This window comes from Mobula birostris, chromosome 18 (assembly GCF_030028105.1).
Source record: "Mobula birostris isolate sMobBir1 chromosome 18, sMobBir1.hap1, whole genome shotgun sequence".
In the NCBI taxonomy this organism is placed as follows: domain Eukaryota; kingdom Metazoa; phylum Chordata; class Chondrichthyes; order Myliobatiformes; family Myliobatidae; genus Mobula; species Mobula birostris.
Window position 1 is genome coordinate 16,968,263 of NC_092387.1, and position 14,208 is coordinate 16,982,470.

The following is a 14,208-nucleotide window of genomic DNA, read 5'->3' on the forward strand; positions in this document are numbered from 1 at the left end:
ACTAGCAGAACCGCTTTTAATATCCAATACTGGTCTTTGTTCCAAAAGCCTCAGTACAAACTCCAGACACTCAAAATATACTCTTTGTGTTATAGTGTTGAAGGATGGTTCTATGAATGTATAACTAACCAGGTTAAGTGACAAAACAGACTGGTTCTGAATTGTGCATTAAATCACAGTGATAAACCTTTAATGGCATGTTAATAGCAGGAACATTCATTTATTGTCTGCTCCTATGTAGTTTCAACGGGAAATCAGAATGATTGGTTTCACTAGCCACAATAGAGTAGAGCTACTAGGACTTGATGTTTCAATCCCTAGTAGGCACTCTCGATGCTGGCAGTGGGTTTGGAGTGGTGACAAGGAGGGAGGGTAGGTACGTCATCGGGGTCATCAGGTGGGTACCCTCCTTCTGTGACGTTTCGTTGATAAGCCCAGGACGTCTCCAGAGAGCTCAACGGTGCTACCTGGCGTCCCAGATACACCCCCTCAGTTCCATACCCTCCTGTCTTCATCTTGCAGCCCAGTTGTTGTCTTTCCTTTTAATCCAAATCTAATTGCTGCTTTCTTCTGCTGCATTTGACAAGGACTTGATTGCTTGTTGCAGGGAGTGACACCTCACCCCCATCTTCTTCAGTAGACTGGTAGTAGATGTAGCAACGAATCCCTTGCATCCCACTTCTACAGGGAAAATCTTGGTCTTCCAGCCATTCTGGGCAGCTACAGTTGCCAGTCCAGAGTATTTGGTCTTTTTCCTTTCATAAGCTTTTAGTTGGAAGTTAAATTGTGTACAGGTTTTATTTGGCTCTTGTTTTAGTTAATCCATAATTATGCTATACTACAGGGTTCACCCTCCAAATAATGATCCCTAACAATCTGCTGAGATGGCACACAATCTAAGGTTTTTCACCGTATCTCGGTACATGTAACAATAATAAACCAAGACAAGAACAGTTAATAAAAATGAAGAAATTGCAACAATAAAACCAGAAATTGATGGAAACATTCAGCAGGTTAGGTAACATCTGTGGAAAGAATCAGGATTAGGCTTATATGATGCGAGTTGTGTAGTTTTGTGGAAATAGTGTAAAAAGGAGAAAGAAATAGCAAGGCAGTATTCGTTCAGAAATCTGATGGTGGAGGGGAAGAAGCAGTTTCTGAATTGTTGAGTGTGGATCTTCAGGTTCCTGTCCCTGCTCCCTAGTGGCAGTAACAAGAAGAGGGCATGTCCCAGATTCTGAAGGTCCTTCCTGATGGATGTCGCCTTCTTGAGGCAGTGGCTTTAGAAGATGTCCTTGATAGTATGGAGGTCTGTGTCTGTGATGGAGATGGCCAAAGTCTCTTGTGGTCCTGTGCTTTGCAGCCTCCAGGCCAGTCTGGATGCTCTCCACCACTCATGTACAGACATTCACAAGAGTCTGTGGTGACATTTCGAAAGAGAAACAGGATTAATGTTGCAGATTGAAGGTTTTGGAATCTGAAGCACTAATTTACTTTTTACTTTATTGTCCCCAAACAATTGATACTAGAGCGTACAATCATCACAGCTATATTTGATTCTGTGCTTTGCGCTCCTTGGAGTACAAATTGATAGTACATAGTAAAAATTTAAATTATAAATCATAAATAGAAAATAGAAAAATGGAAAGTAAGGTAGTGCAAAAAAACCGAGAGGCAGGTCCAGATATTTGGAGGGTACGGCCCAGATCCGGGTCAGGATCCGGTCAGCAGTCTTATCACAGTTGGAAAGAAGCTGTTCCCAAATCTGGCCGTACGAGTCTGCACCAAATATGGCCTGCACCTTCACCCGTTGGGAAGAGGGACGAAAAGTGTGTTGGCTGGGTGGGTCGTGTCCTTGATTATTCTGGCAGCACTGCTCCAACAGCATGCGGTGTAAAGTGAGTCCAAGGATGGAAGGTTGGTTTGTCTGATGTGCTGGGCTGTGTTCACAATCTTCTGTAGCTTCTTCTGGTCTTGGACAGGACAACTTCCATACCAGGTTGTGATGCACCCTAGAAGAATGCTCTCTATGGTGCATCTATAAAAATTAGTGAGGGTTTTAGGGGACAGGCCAAATTTCCTTAGCTTTCTCATGAAGTAAAGGTGCTGGTGGGCCTTCTTGACAGTGGACTGTGCTTGGTTGGACCAAGTCAGGTCATTTGTGATATTGACACCGAGGAACTTAAAGCTTTTGACCTGTTCCACTTGCGCACCACCAATGTAAATGGGGTTGTGCGGTCCGCTACTCCTTCTGAAGTCAACAACCAATTCCTTCGTCTTGCTGACATTAAGGGATAGGTTATTGTCTTTGCACCATGCCACCAGGTTCTTAATTTCCTCTCTGTACTCAAACTCATCATTACCCGAGATACGGCCTACAGTTGTGGTGTCATCAGCAAACTTATATATTGAGTTCGATGGAAACTAGTTGTTTCTCTCCCCAAAGATGCTGCCTGATGCTGAGTGTTTCTGACATTTTGTTTTTACTCCTAATGTCCAACATCTGCAGTTTATTAATTTATATTACACAGTAGCCAGTTGAAAAATAACTACACTTATTTTTGCTGTGACTTTGTATTGGACTCTTGTGGTTAGAAACATAACATTCTGAATAATTTCTTTCAGTAAGAATCTCATGCAGAAAACAAAAGAGCTGATAATATTGGCATTGAATACAATGCTTCCAGTTTTAACAGTTTCCGATATTTAGGATGTCAAAAACATCCATCCAAAGCCTCCTGAAACATCCTATCTGATGACCTGGTTTAGAGTACGTTTCAGTCAGGGTGACATTGAATTGTATCACTGAATCAGCCAGCAGATGGGGCCAGAGCGCCTTGGAAAGGTGTCAAAGTTGAAATAAATTTATTGTCAAAGTATGTACATGCCACCATATTCTACCTTCAGATTATTTTCCCTGCAGGTTTTTACAGGAAAATAAAGAAATACATAGAATTTATCTTTAAAAAAACTATACATTAACAAAGACCAGCAAACAACCAATGTGCAAAAGACAAATTGTGCAAATAATCGAAAAAGGTACCGAGAACATGAGTTGCGGAGTCCTTGAAAGTCTATAAATTGGCGTGAGTTCAGTGTTGAGATGAGGAAAGTTATCTACTCTGGTCAGGAGCCTGCTGGTTGTTCCTTTGCTGGTGGTGTGGGACTTAAGACTCTTGTACCTCCTGCCTTATGGTAGTAGTGAGAAGAGAGGCTAGGCTGGACGGTGCAGGTCCTTAATGATGGATGAGGATCATTCCGTGTGGAAGAGTCATGAAAACTACCATCAGTTACCTCCTCCCACCCCATGTTGGAACTGGAATTGGAACTGCTTTGTTATTGTCTCATGTGCTGAGATACAGTGAAAAGGTTGTCTTGCATTCTGCTCATTACATAGGGCACTGAGATAGTACAAGGTAAAACAATAACAGAATTCAGTGCGGTGCAAGTGCAGAGAAAGGGCAATGCAGGTTAACAGTAGGATGCAAGAGCATAATGAAGTAGACTGTGAGGGTCAGGCAGCATCTGTGGAGAGAGTTGTCAGGCCAAGTGGTGTTCAACCTGGTCCAGGTTCCCACCCTCCTAAACTAACCAGGGCAGATGCCGCAGGAGTTGGGCAGTGAGACTGACCCTTTGCTAAGTTCATCCTTGAATGACCCAATAACCTTTGACAGATGGGGGGTGGGGGGCTTGAGCTTTGCAATGTCGAAGCCTTTTCTGTTTTTAAAATGTTTGTAAATAGTTAACAAAAATACAGCACAACTAACAAATAAAAAATAATTTTGGAACATTAATTCTGGTAAATGAATAGAAACATACTGTGCATTTAAAAATAATGTAGAAAAACACATTCCTCAGCTTTCAAAACTCCCCAGTGAAGTGACTTGGCATCCCATCCTAATTCCGGTTCTGGGGTCTCCCAGTAGGACTGGTCTCCCTGCAGAGGCCAGTGACAGAAGTTGTTATGCAAGCTATTGAGTCCTTGTTTGTATACTGTGGTACCTTCTGCCTGATGCCAGGAGGTCAGAATGCTGCCCAATCTGCTCAGCACTTCCAGTATGTTCTGTTTTTATTTAGGATTTTGCACATTAAAAAAAATCTCATTGACCAGGAATTGCATGCAGGCTATTTTGTACACACATTATACACATCTACTTTTTTATGCTTTAGAGTTTCCCCATCTGAAGTTGCTTGTCCTTGTGGCATACTATCCCTAGGAACTTGATGGGCCAAATGGCTTTCCTCCTGATGATTCCGAGATCTTCATGTAATACAATTTTTTTTGAATGATATGGAATGGTTTAACAAGATGGAGCTTACAATCTGGCCAACAAGAGGATTTCTCAGACAAGAACAAAGCCATTCATGGCAGCATTCCTCAGCTTCAATAGCGGTGGGTGAACTGCGATCTGTGCATCTGCTCCCCAAGTTAATTCATGATAGGGTCCTTCCTTGATGATCACTTTTATTGAGGCACCTTAGAAAGCATCCTATCCAGATGTACGAAAGCTTGGGATGGCAGCACCTGAGACCACAAGAAACTCTAGAGTTGTGGACACAGCTCAGCACATCATGGAAACCAACCTTCCCTCTGTGGACTGTCTGCACTTCTCGCTGCTTCAGTTAGGCAGCCAACATAATCAAAGGCCACGCATACCCTGGACGTTCTCTCTCCATCCCCCCTCCCATCAGGCAGAAGTTACAAAAGCCTGTACCACCAGGCTCAAGGACATCCATACTTTATACTTCATTGTCAAGCAATTGATACTAGAGCGTACAATCATCATAGCGATATTTGATTCTGCACTTCGCGCTCCCTGGAGTACAAATCGATAGTAAATAGTAAAAATTTAAATTATAATTTATAAATAGAAAATAGAAAAGTGAAAGTAAGGTAGTGCAAATAAAAACTGAGAGGCAGATCGGATATTTGGAGGTTATGGCCCAGATCCGGGTCAGGATCCGTTCACAGTTGGAAAGAAGCTGTTCCCAAATCTGGCCGTACGAGTCTTCAAGCTCCTAAGCCTTCTCCCGGAGGGAAGAGGGACGAAAGGTGCGTTGGCTGGGTGGGTCGTGTCCTTGATTATCCTGGCAGCACTGCTCTGACAGCATGCGGTGTAAAGTCAGTCCAAGGACGGAAGATTGGTTTGTGTGATGTGCTGCACCGTGTTCACAATCTTCCTGCAGCTTCTTTCGGTCTTGGACAGGACAACTTCCATACCAGGTTGTGATGCACCCTAGAAGAATGCTTTCTACGGTGCATCTATAAAAATCAGTGAGGGTTTTAGGGGACAGGCCAAATTTCTTTAGTTTTCTCAGGAAGTAAAGGCGCTGGTGGGCCTTCTTGGCAGTGGACTGTGCTTGGTTGGACCAAGTCAGGTCATTTGTGATATTGACCCCAGGAACTTAAAGCTTTTGACCTGTTCCACTTGCGCACCACCAATGTAAATGGGGTTGTGCGGTCCGCTACTCCTTCTGAAGTCAACAACCAATTCCTTCGTCTTGCTGACGTTGAGGGATAGGTTATTGTCTTCGCACCACGCCACCAGGTTTTTAATTTCCTCTCTGTACTCAAACTCATCACTACCCAAGATACGGCCTACAATTGTTGTGTCATCAGCAAACTTATATATTGAGTTTGATGGAAACTTGGCTTCACAATCATGGGTGTACAGTGAGTACAGCAGGGGGCTGAGTACACAGCCTTGTGGGGCACCGGTGCTCAGAGTGATTGTGGAGGAGAGCTTGTCCCCTGTTTTTACAGCCTGGGTCTAATCAGCTGTTATAAAAACTGCCCTCTATTACAATAAGATGGACACTTGACCTCACAATCTACCTTGTTATGACTTTGCACCTTATTGTCTGGTGACACTTTATTCTACATTGTAATTTATTTTCCCTTGTACTATCTCAGTACACTGGTGTAATGAAATGATCTGCATGGATAGGCTGCAAAACAAAAGCTTTCCACTGTACCTTAGTATATGTGACAATAATATATGAAGTTTATTTTGAAAGCTCAAAATGAGGGTGTGGAGAGGGGTGTAAGGACTTACAGAAGTATGCTGCATTCAGACGCAGTTACGTGTGGCTTGGGGTGATTTTGAAAAGAAGCATCTGTGTTGTGGCTCTTACTGAAGCCTCAATATCAGCCACTGTGTAATGCAGGGATTCCCAACCTGGGTCCATGGACCCCGTTCTTCATGACATTAGTCCATGGCATGAAAAAGGTTGGGAACCCCTGGTGTAAATGGGGACAGCTCCAAGATCATGACAAAATAGATGGCTTCATCTCATTGACTAGTCCTGCAGTTACACTCTGTAACAGAAGCAAGGAGATTGACGATCACTGTCTTGGTTTTGAAACATAACATTTATAAAGAATGACTCGGGTCTTATTTTTACCACTGATTTCACGTTTCCACTTGCAGAGGTGTCAGTAACCACAAACTGGAGAAAGCTCTCACAGGGGAAGCGAGAATTGTTTCCACAAGCCAGTGGGATTGTCACTGCTGGTTCAGCAACAACCTTCAACAAAACCAGATAAAACTCGCCAAGGCAGAGAAATGCCAGGGATTGGGTTGTTATTTTGGAGAATGGGTGGCCCCTCAATCGGTGCTGTGTCGTTGTGGGATAGTGCTTGTTGAATTGAGGCTTGCTGCTCCATTAGTTTCTGGCCAGGCAGGGGAACAGTCTGTGACCATCAAGGCCAGCTGAGCAGGTAGACTCCAGCCAGCTGGCAGAAGGACACTCGGCTAGGTCTCACATCTCACGTTACTAACTCTTCTAAGGTGAGGGGAAACGTTTGAAAAGTTTTTGTTTTAAACTGAGAGAGGTAGGTGCCTGGAACGAGTTGCCGTGGTGGAAGCAGCAATGATAGTGGTGTTCATGAACGTGCTGGGAACAGAGGGCCATGGATCGTGTGCAGGCAGGCAGCAGGGATGAGTTGGATTATAGACACGATGGGCCAGTGGCCCCATTCCTGTGCTGTACAATCCAATGTCCCAACTCTCAGGTTTTCGGGACTTCCATTGCAATCAGTCATTTGTTTTGATTTTCCCAATCCCTTCAAATACAGTTTGCAAAGCCCTTCCAATGATAGCAATGATTGTTCTTAAGGAATTCAGAGTCAGAGATCATACAGCATGGAAACAGGCCATTTGGCCAACCTCTCTGTACGAATCCCAACTCCCTCATTTACTTTAAATGATTAATTGCTGGATAATGAGAGATTGCCCACAATGGGATGGAGTCATGGAGTAACATAGCACAGGAATAGGCTCTTCAGTCTATATGGTCCATGCTGACCAAGGTGCCCATCTAAATTAGTCCCACTTACCCACATTTGCCCCACATCCCTCTCCCAGGGATTCCCAACCTTTTTATGTCATGGACCAATACCATTCTGTGGACCCTAGGCTGGGAACCCCTTTACAGAGTCAACATTTCCAATTTACTTATCCATCCAAGTATATTTTAAACACTGTCATTGTACCACCTCTATCATCTCTTCTGGCATTTTGTTCCATATACCCACCACTCTCTATGTGAAGTTGCCCCTTAGATTCCTTTTAAATCTGTCCTTCTCATCTTAAACCTATGTTCTCTAGACTTTTTCCCATTTCCTTTCCCTAGGGGAAAATAAATAGTTGTGCATTCACCTTACCTATTCCCTCATCATTTTATGCACTTTGTAGGATTACCCCCCAGCGTCCTACGCTCCAAGGAATAAAATCCTAGTTTATCCAACACAGTCCCTTGAGACTTGGCAACATCCCTATAAATCTTTACACTCTTTCCAGTTTGAATAACGTCTTTCCTCTGACAGGGTGACCAACTGCAGCCTCATCTACGTACAACTGTAACATAACATCCTGACTCCTATTCTCAGTGCCCTGACTAAGGGCCAGCCAGCCAGTTGCCTTCTTCACCACCTTGCCTATGCATGTGTTAATGATAATGGGATTTCAGTAATCTGTTGTAATTACCTGCTTCTTGTTGAGGCACCTCTACAATTCCTACCATCATACTTTCCGCAGGTTTCTTTGGTGAGAGAACTTTGATTACCTTTCTGGTGTTGAATGTTTGAGCCTTACTGTATGACTGATTTAATGCGGCAGAGCCAGAAGGGGTGAAACTACCAACAGCCAGAGTTTAACAAATGTTCCCCATAACCTTCCTTGGGCAGTGAGAGGCAGGTGGCCCCCTCCAAGATCCAGCAGGCCCAATGTCAGGCAATCTCTGTAAGTATCCACTGATCCTTAGAGGAAAGAGACCAAACAAGGGGTGTGATTGTCTCATAAAAAGATTTATTACTTTTTTTTTGCCTAAATGCACAAGGCAAGGTACAGTACTGTATAAAAAAAGAACTCCTTAATATACACTTTACATGAGATACACCAGTAAGAGCTTCCATTTCACTTATCAAGAAACCAATCCAACGCAGCAACAAAAATAATATGTTGTAAACGTCTACACTTCAAGTACCGTGAGGCTTCGTCAGTCTGACGCACAGCTACATTCACGGGGGGGGGGGGCAGGAAGGGAATGGGTTCTGAAAACTATACATCTCTCCGGGACAAGTGAGAGAATACGAACAGCCAGCCTCCCCGTCTGCAGTGACTGAGTAGGTCAGGGTGCCTTGGCGACCTGTGAAGGATGGGGACAGAGCAGGTAGGGAGGCAAGAAACACCAGCAGGAGCAGGTGCTGCCTCTCTGCTAGGATCCAGACCCCAGGCGAGAAACAGCCGAGGTCCTGGTACCTGAAGGAACTGACTGATTGGCAGAGTGAGCGATGAAGTCAGAACATTATCGATGGACCTGCTCCACAATAGGCTGGGCGATCAGTTTGCTCTTTAATGCCATCGGGTCACCAACAGGCCAGGCTTGGTAATTGCCAACAGACTCAGTTCCTATGCACACTGGGCAGAGAGCAAATGGCCCATTACACATTTAAAAGGCATACAGTGAGATTCAGATGTCAGCTGTTGGCCATTTCTGGGGTCCCAGTCTGTGTTGCTTTGTGGCAGGGAATGCTGAAGGGCTTTCAGTAAAATTTCTTTAAAGCTCAGATTATTCAGAGAGTCTGAATCCAGCTGCTTGCCAGGGTTCTCTTTTCTATTGAAAATGTTACTAAATGCTGGATGGGAGACTTGTGCCATTGTGTGGTGGACCAGAGGGGTCCAACTGCCTGCCCTGTGAATCCTAGGGACAGGTAGGCCTGCTGGAAAGTGAAATGTGTGCTCTCCCACCCACATAAAGGTGCTGACTAGACAGGAATGCTCCATCCAAGTGACCCAATTCTCAAGAGTGCACGAAGGTGCTGGGTAATTGGCGGTCTTGTACCTATCACACCCTCTGCATTCATCCTGTAACACAAAGCTCCAAGTCTGAGGGGTGCCACACACCCAGCCCGCGTCTACCTGCCCCGAGTGTTTGAGCAACAGTCCACTGCCCTGGGAAAGCAACGGCACCAAACAGCCAAGGTCCGCTACAGGGGTGAGGCAGAGTTAAGGTGGAGAGGTCACTGATTGGGGGTGGGTGGGGGTGCAGGTTTAAGGTTGAGAGGTCACTGATTGGGAAGAGAGATTTAGGGTGGAGAGGTCATGATCTGGGACAGATTTAAAATGAAGAGGTCACTGATTGGGGACAGATTTAAAGTGGAGAGATCACTGATCTGAAGGACAGGATAGGTTTAAGGTGAAGAGGTCATGAATCAGAAGACCTACTTAGGGTGGAGAGGTCCCCGATTGGGGGGGGGGGGAGAGAACAGGGGGAGGAGAAATAGATTTAAGGTGAAGTTACAAATCAAGAGGTTAATAGAGACAGGTTTAAGACAAAGAGGTCACTGTTTAGAGAGGGAGCAGATAGAAGTGGAGAGGTCACTGATTAAAGTTGGGGACAAACTTAAGATGGAGAAGTCACTGATTGAGGAGGGGAAACAGATATAAGGTGCAGACATCAACAATCAGGAGGGACCAATTGAAGTGGCACTCTCAGTTTCTCCCACTGTTTATTAGTTAACAAGTCAGTGGAGAGATTTAACCATAGTGCAGGGCTCGATTGCTGATTTGTTCAGCTGTGAGAGACAGCACACTGATTGCCCAAAGGGGTGGGATATGGAGCCAAGTTCTAGCGCTATGATTTCCAGAAATAACCCAGGAAGTAAGTCAATAGATACAACAGGCTGTTCTCCTTGGAATGATTGGGAATTTAACTCTGAGGGAGGGGGAGGAAGGGGGGAGGGGAGGGGGAGGAAGGGGGAGGGGAGGGGGAGGAAGGGGGAGGGGAGGGGGAGGAAGGGGGGAGGGGAGGGGGAGGAAGGGGGAGGAAGGGGGAGGGGAGGGGGAGGAAGGGGAGGAAAGGGGAGGGGAGGGGGAGGAAAGGGGAGGGGAGGGGGAGGAAAGGGGAGGGGAGGGGAGGGGGAGGAAGGGGAGGAAAGGGGAGGGGAGGTGGAGGGGGAGGGGGAAGGTAGAGTGGGGGGCGTGCGCGCGCGCGCGCACACACACACACACACACACACACACACACACACGTGTTTTGTACAAGAGGTGTGACGAGGTCACAATCAGGCACTCTCAAATGATCAGGTCTTTAATCCCAATACAGCACTGAAGCGAGTCATTCCAAGGGGGGACTGTTGGATTCACCAGTACCTAACAGCAGTGTTCAAGAAAAGTAAGTATCACATCATTAGGATTTTGGAAACAAATTCACCCACAAACAAAAAAAACTCTAGAAACTAGAATCTCAGACATCTTTCATTTAAAAAAAACTAAACATTTTACAGTAGTTTCTCTGTACAGTATTTACAGCAAACAGCACCTAGCAACAGTAAAGAGGTTCAGAACGAGGAGCGGGGGAATGTGTACTGTTGGAGGGAGGGGGGGATCTTGGGAGAGAGCTGGGCGGGTGCCTCAAAGAGTCAGTAAATGAAGGTGGTAGGAAAGCCAAGGCTGAGGAAAGGGTCATAGTGAGTGGAACCACCAAGAACCCATCCAATAATGGGTAAAAACAGTTTTTTTTAAAAACACGAATGCAGTTTGTTAACCTTTGTGGAACATTTAACTCTCTGTTACCAAGTGATGACACAAACTGAGTTGTCATGTCCTTTTTATATGCTGTGTAACACAGCCCAGGCAACTTTGAATATTCCCTAACTCATTTCCACAGCCATGCCTGAACTGGGCTGGGCACATCTGAGGCCAATCTCAGGAAAACACTCTGGGAAAACCTTAAATGCTGGGCAGCACTTCCACACAGCTTACCTCCACCCCAAACTTTTTGTTAGGAATCTATGGCCAAAGGTCAGTCCCCTCCAAATGGCCCGCGAAGCTGGCGCCCCGGGTGAAGTGCACGTGGATTGTGCTGTCTGTCATGTGTATGCAACACTGACACAAGGCCGCTGCTTGGACAGGTGCACATGGTGATTCAAAGTCATCACTGGAGTCTCACCTGTCCATCAGTGTTGCTCTTGGAATAGTGCAGAAGGAAAATTGATTTACCTTGGTTGTTGCACAGTAACTCTATGCTGGAGAATTTGGAAAGAAGCCCATTCAGGCACGAATATACAATATTCCCAAACTGGGTAAAAGACAACTGAAGTGGAGACAGTCCTGCAGTTATAATGAGCTGGCCTCAGGTGTCCCTCCCTTTCTCTGAGAACACAGGTCAATTCACTTACCAAAAAGATGACACTTGGTGACAGAATTCATCAATATGTTACAGAGAACCACTTTACTAACAGGGCTGCTGGCCATCCACAAGGGTTAGAATCGATTCATATTCTCACCAGAGAGGGGAGGACATTATGAGTCAGCCAGTTCAATCAGATCCAATATCTGTCAGGACTTATAACTGTCCAGGGACAGAACACAAGGGAGTGAGTTAAAGGCTAAAACCTTATCACCAGCTTCAAACTTTCCGCTTGCAGAATCAACCGGGTGTTGCCAGCTCTGCTGAGTGGACAAGTTTGGCAGGAAATGGGAATGGGAAGCAAAGTAGTTTACAGGTATGTTTCATTGGCCATTCACTTCTAGGATATGAATCCAACTCAGCCCAAATCGATGACCAGAAACCTCCCACCTGGGTTTTCAGGGAACCTGGCTCAAGTTGGAGCTGTTGATTTTAATCCTAAGTGCAGAAGAACAGTCTTGACGTCATTTTCTGGTCCTGTGCTCGACTTATAAAATATCCTATTTACATTTCTTAAGGACACGGGACACTGATTCTGCCTCTGTGTGCAGTAAGCATGTCCTCATATGCAATATGTTTACAAGGGAGTGAATGGTTCCTGACAGCTGGGATACATCTATCACTGACTGAGGCAAGATCTGGGTGCTATTGCACTAACTTAATAAAAAGTTTCCAAAGGAAGAAAGTATACCCTTAAGTGCCTTCAGGAGCCAGGCTTTTAGATCCTCAGTGCTAGGAACACCCATGGTGCCTGGAGCTTGAGACAGTGATCTGTGTTCAGAGTGTGTGTGCACAGGAAGTGGGTGCACGGGGGAGGGTGTAGGGAGGGGAAGGGGTATAATTGGATCCATTTTTTCTCCTTTCAGCACTGTGCACAGTCTGGATCCAACAATTCCCCAGCCCCACCGCCACCCCCTTGTCTAATGAATAGATCATTCGCAGTTGGATAGAGGTACATTTCGAGTAGGACTGGCTGGTGCATCGTGTTCATTGGCCATTCACGTCAGGGACTTGGATGCACCTGGGCCCACAATGATGATCCAAAACTTCCCTTCGGCTGAATGAAGGTCTGGCTCGAGTTTGGAGTTGCAGCTGACCATAATCCTAGACAAGCTGGAAAGGAAAAGGTGCATGGAATGCTGCTGTGAACAATGGAAAATCTGGATCCTTCTGATTGAGTAGGAACCACTCTGCTCCATTGGACCTAGTGCTAACACCGGGTACCTGAAGGAAGGTATACTCCCCACCACTATCACCCTTCATTCTGAGAAGCCAGCTTTGTCTGCACTATCTATATATTTAAGTCAACTTCTGGGCAGACAGTAGCATTATGCAATAGGTCCAAAGGTCTGCTCAGGAAGTGTTAAATCTATTGCGATGTCGAACTAACATGAAAAGTCTATGCCCGCACTCGGAGTGAGCCAGCTGCTAATGCGAGTTACAGCGTAAACTTTCATTTGACACACTGGTGGCTCCCAGGCAGAACGTGTACTAGGGGGTGAGAAGGCAGATTAAAAGCACCAATGTTGCCCAATGACTCCCTCCATTCACTTAAAAACAACTTGCTCACTTGGTTCAGGGTATCAACAATGACAGTCACATAAGTTAGCCACGTCCATTCCAGGCTGGGCCACTGGACAGCATGCAAGAGAGAATTATCAAGTAGGGACCAGTTTTACAGTGCCCTTCCATCCTTATAATGCAGTGAACTTAACAATAGTAATGTACAGTCAATATTGGAAACTTCTTTCATTTAGGGGTGGGACATATTCTACAAGATATTTACACTAAGAACGGCAGGCTGTTTCTGCTCATTGCCTCCGAGACACATACATAATAGGCATCAGGTCTCCAATACAAACATCCGAGTCTGCAGGAGAAACATTACAATAGTCTGCCTGACTTCATGGCAGGAACCAGGAACACCATTGAACTGATGTCTAAAAAAAATGCTGAGCATCCTCACGTGATCCAGTCACATGACTTCGAACAAAGAGATCGATTGCACCCTCTCAAACCCTGTAACAGAAAATGGACCGTGTAAGAAGCCAGCAAGCTCTGTGGGTTTCAGTTTGAAAAAATAATGTCCCCTTGCAGTGCATTCATCTACAATGCATCTTACAATGGATGGCAATGCTGCCTCACAGTGCCAGTGACACAGGTTTGATCGTGACCTCCGGTGGAGTTTGTACATTCTTCCTGCAATTGCATGGACTTACTTCGAGGGTCAGAATCAGAGTAACACAGTATGGTTACAGGCCCTTCAGCCCAATTCGTCCATGCTAAACATGGTGTCTACCTGAGCTAGTCCCACTGGCCCTCATTCTCTCTAAATCTATCTCCTCTCCATTTATCTGTCCAAGTGTCTTATGAATGTCGTTAATATACTTACGTTGGGTCTGGCTGTTTAATTCTTAGGCTGTTTAATTATTTTCTTTGCAGTTTATTAATTAACTGCTTGTATTTTAATTAGTTCTTATATGCATATAACAGTTTAATATGCCTCTAGTGGTT

General features: G+C 45.2%; 1 protein-coding gene across 4 annotated transcripts in view; it reads right to left on the reverse strand.

Annotated features, from left to right (window-relative positions):
• Positions 1-10,295: 10,295 nt before the first annotated feature.
• LOC140211978 (zinc finger protein 609-like) overlaps positions 10,296-14,208 on the reverse strand; it is a 223,101-nt gene continuing 219,188 nt past the window's right edge. For 2 of the 4 annotated variants that reach the window (XM_072282280.1, XM_072282275.1), the window contains one exon: positions 10,296-10,655. In XM_072282280.1, coding sequence (XP_072138381.1) covers positions 10,646-10,655 — 10 coding nt within the window. In that variant the 3' untranslated portion in view covers positions 10,296-10,645. Of the gene's footprint in view, positions 13,714-14,208 lie in introns of all 4 variants that reach the window. The other 2 variants (XM_072282276.1, XM_072282277.1) reach the window with 1 other exon arrangement.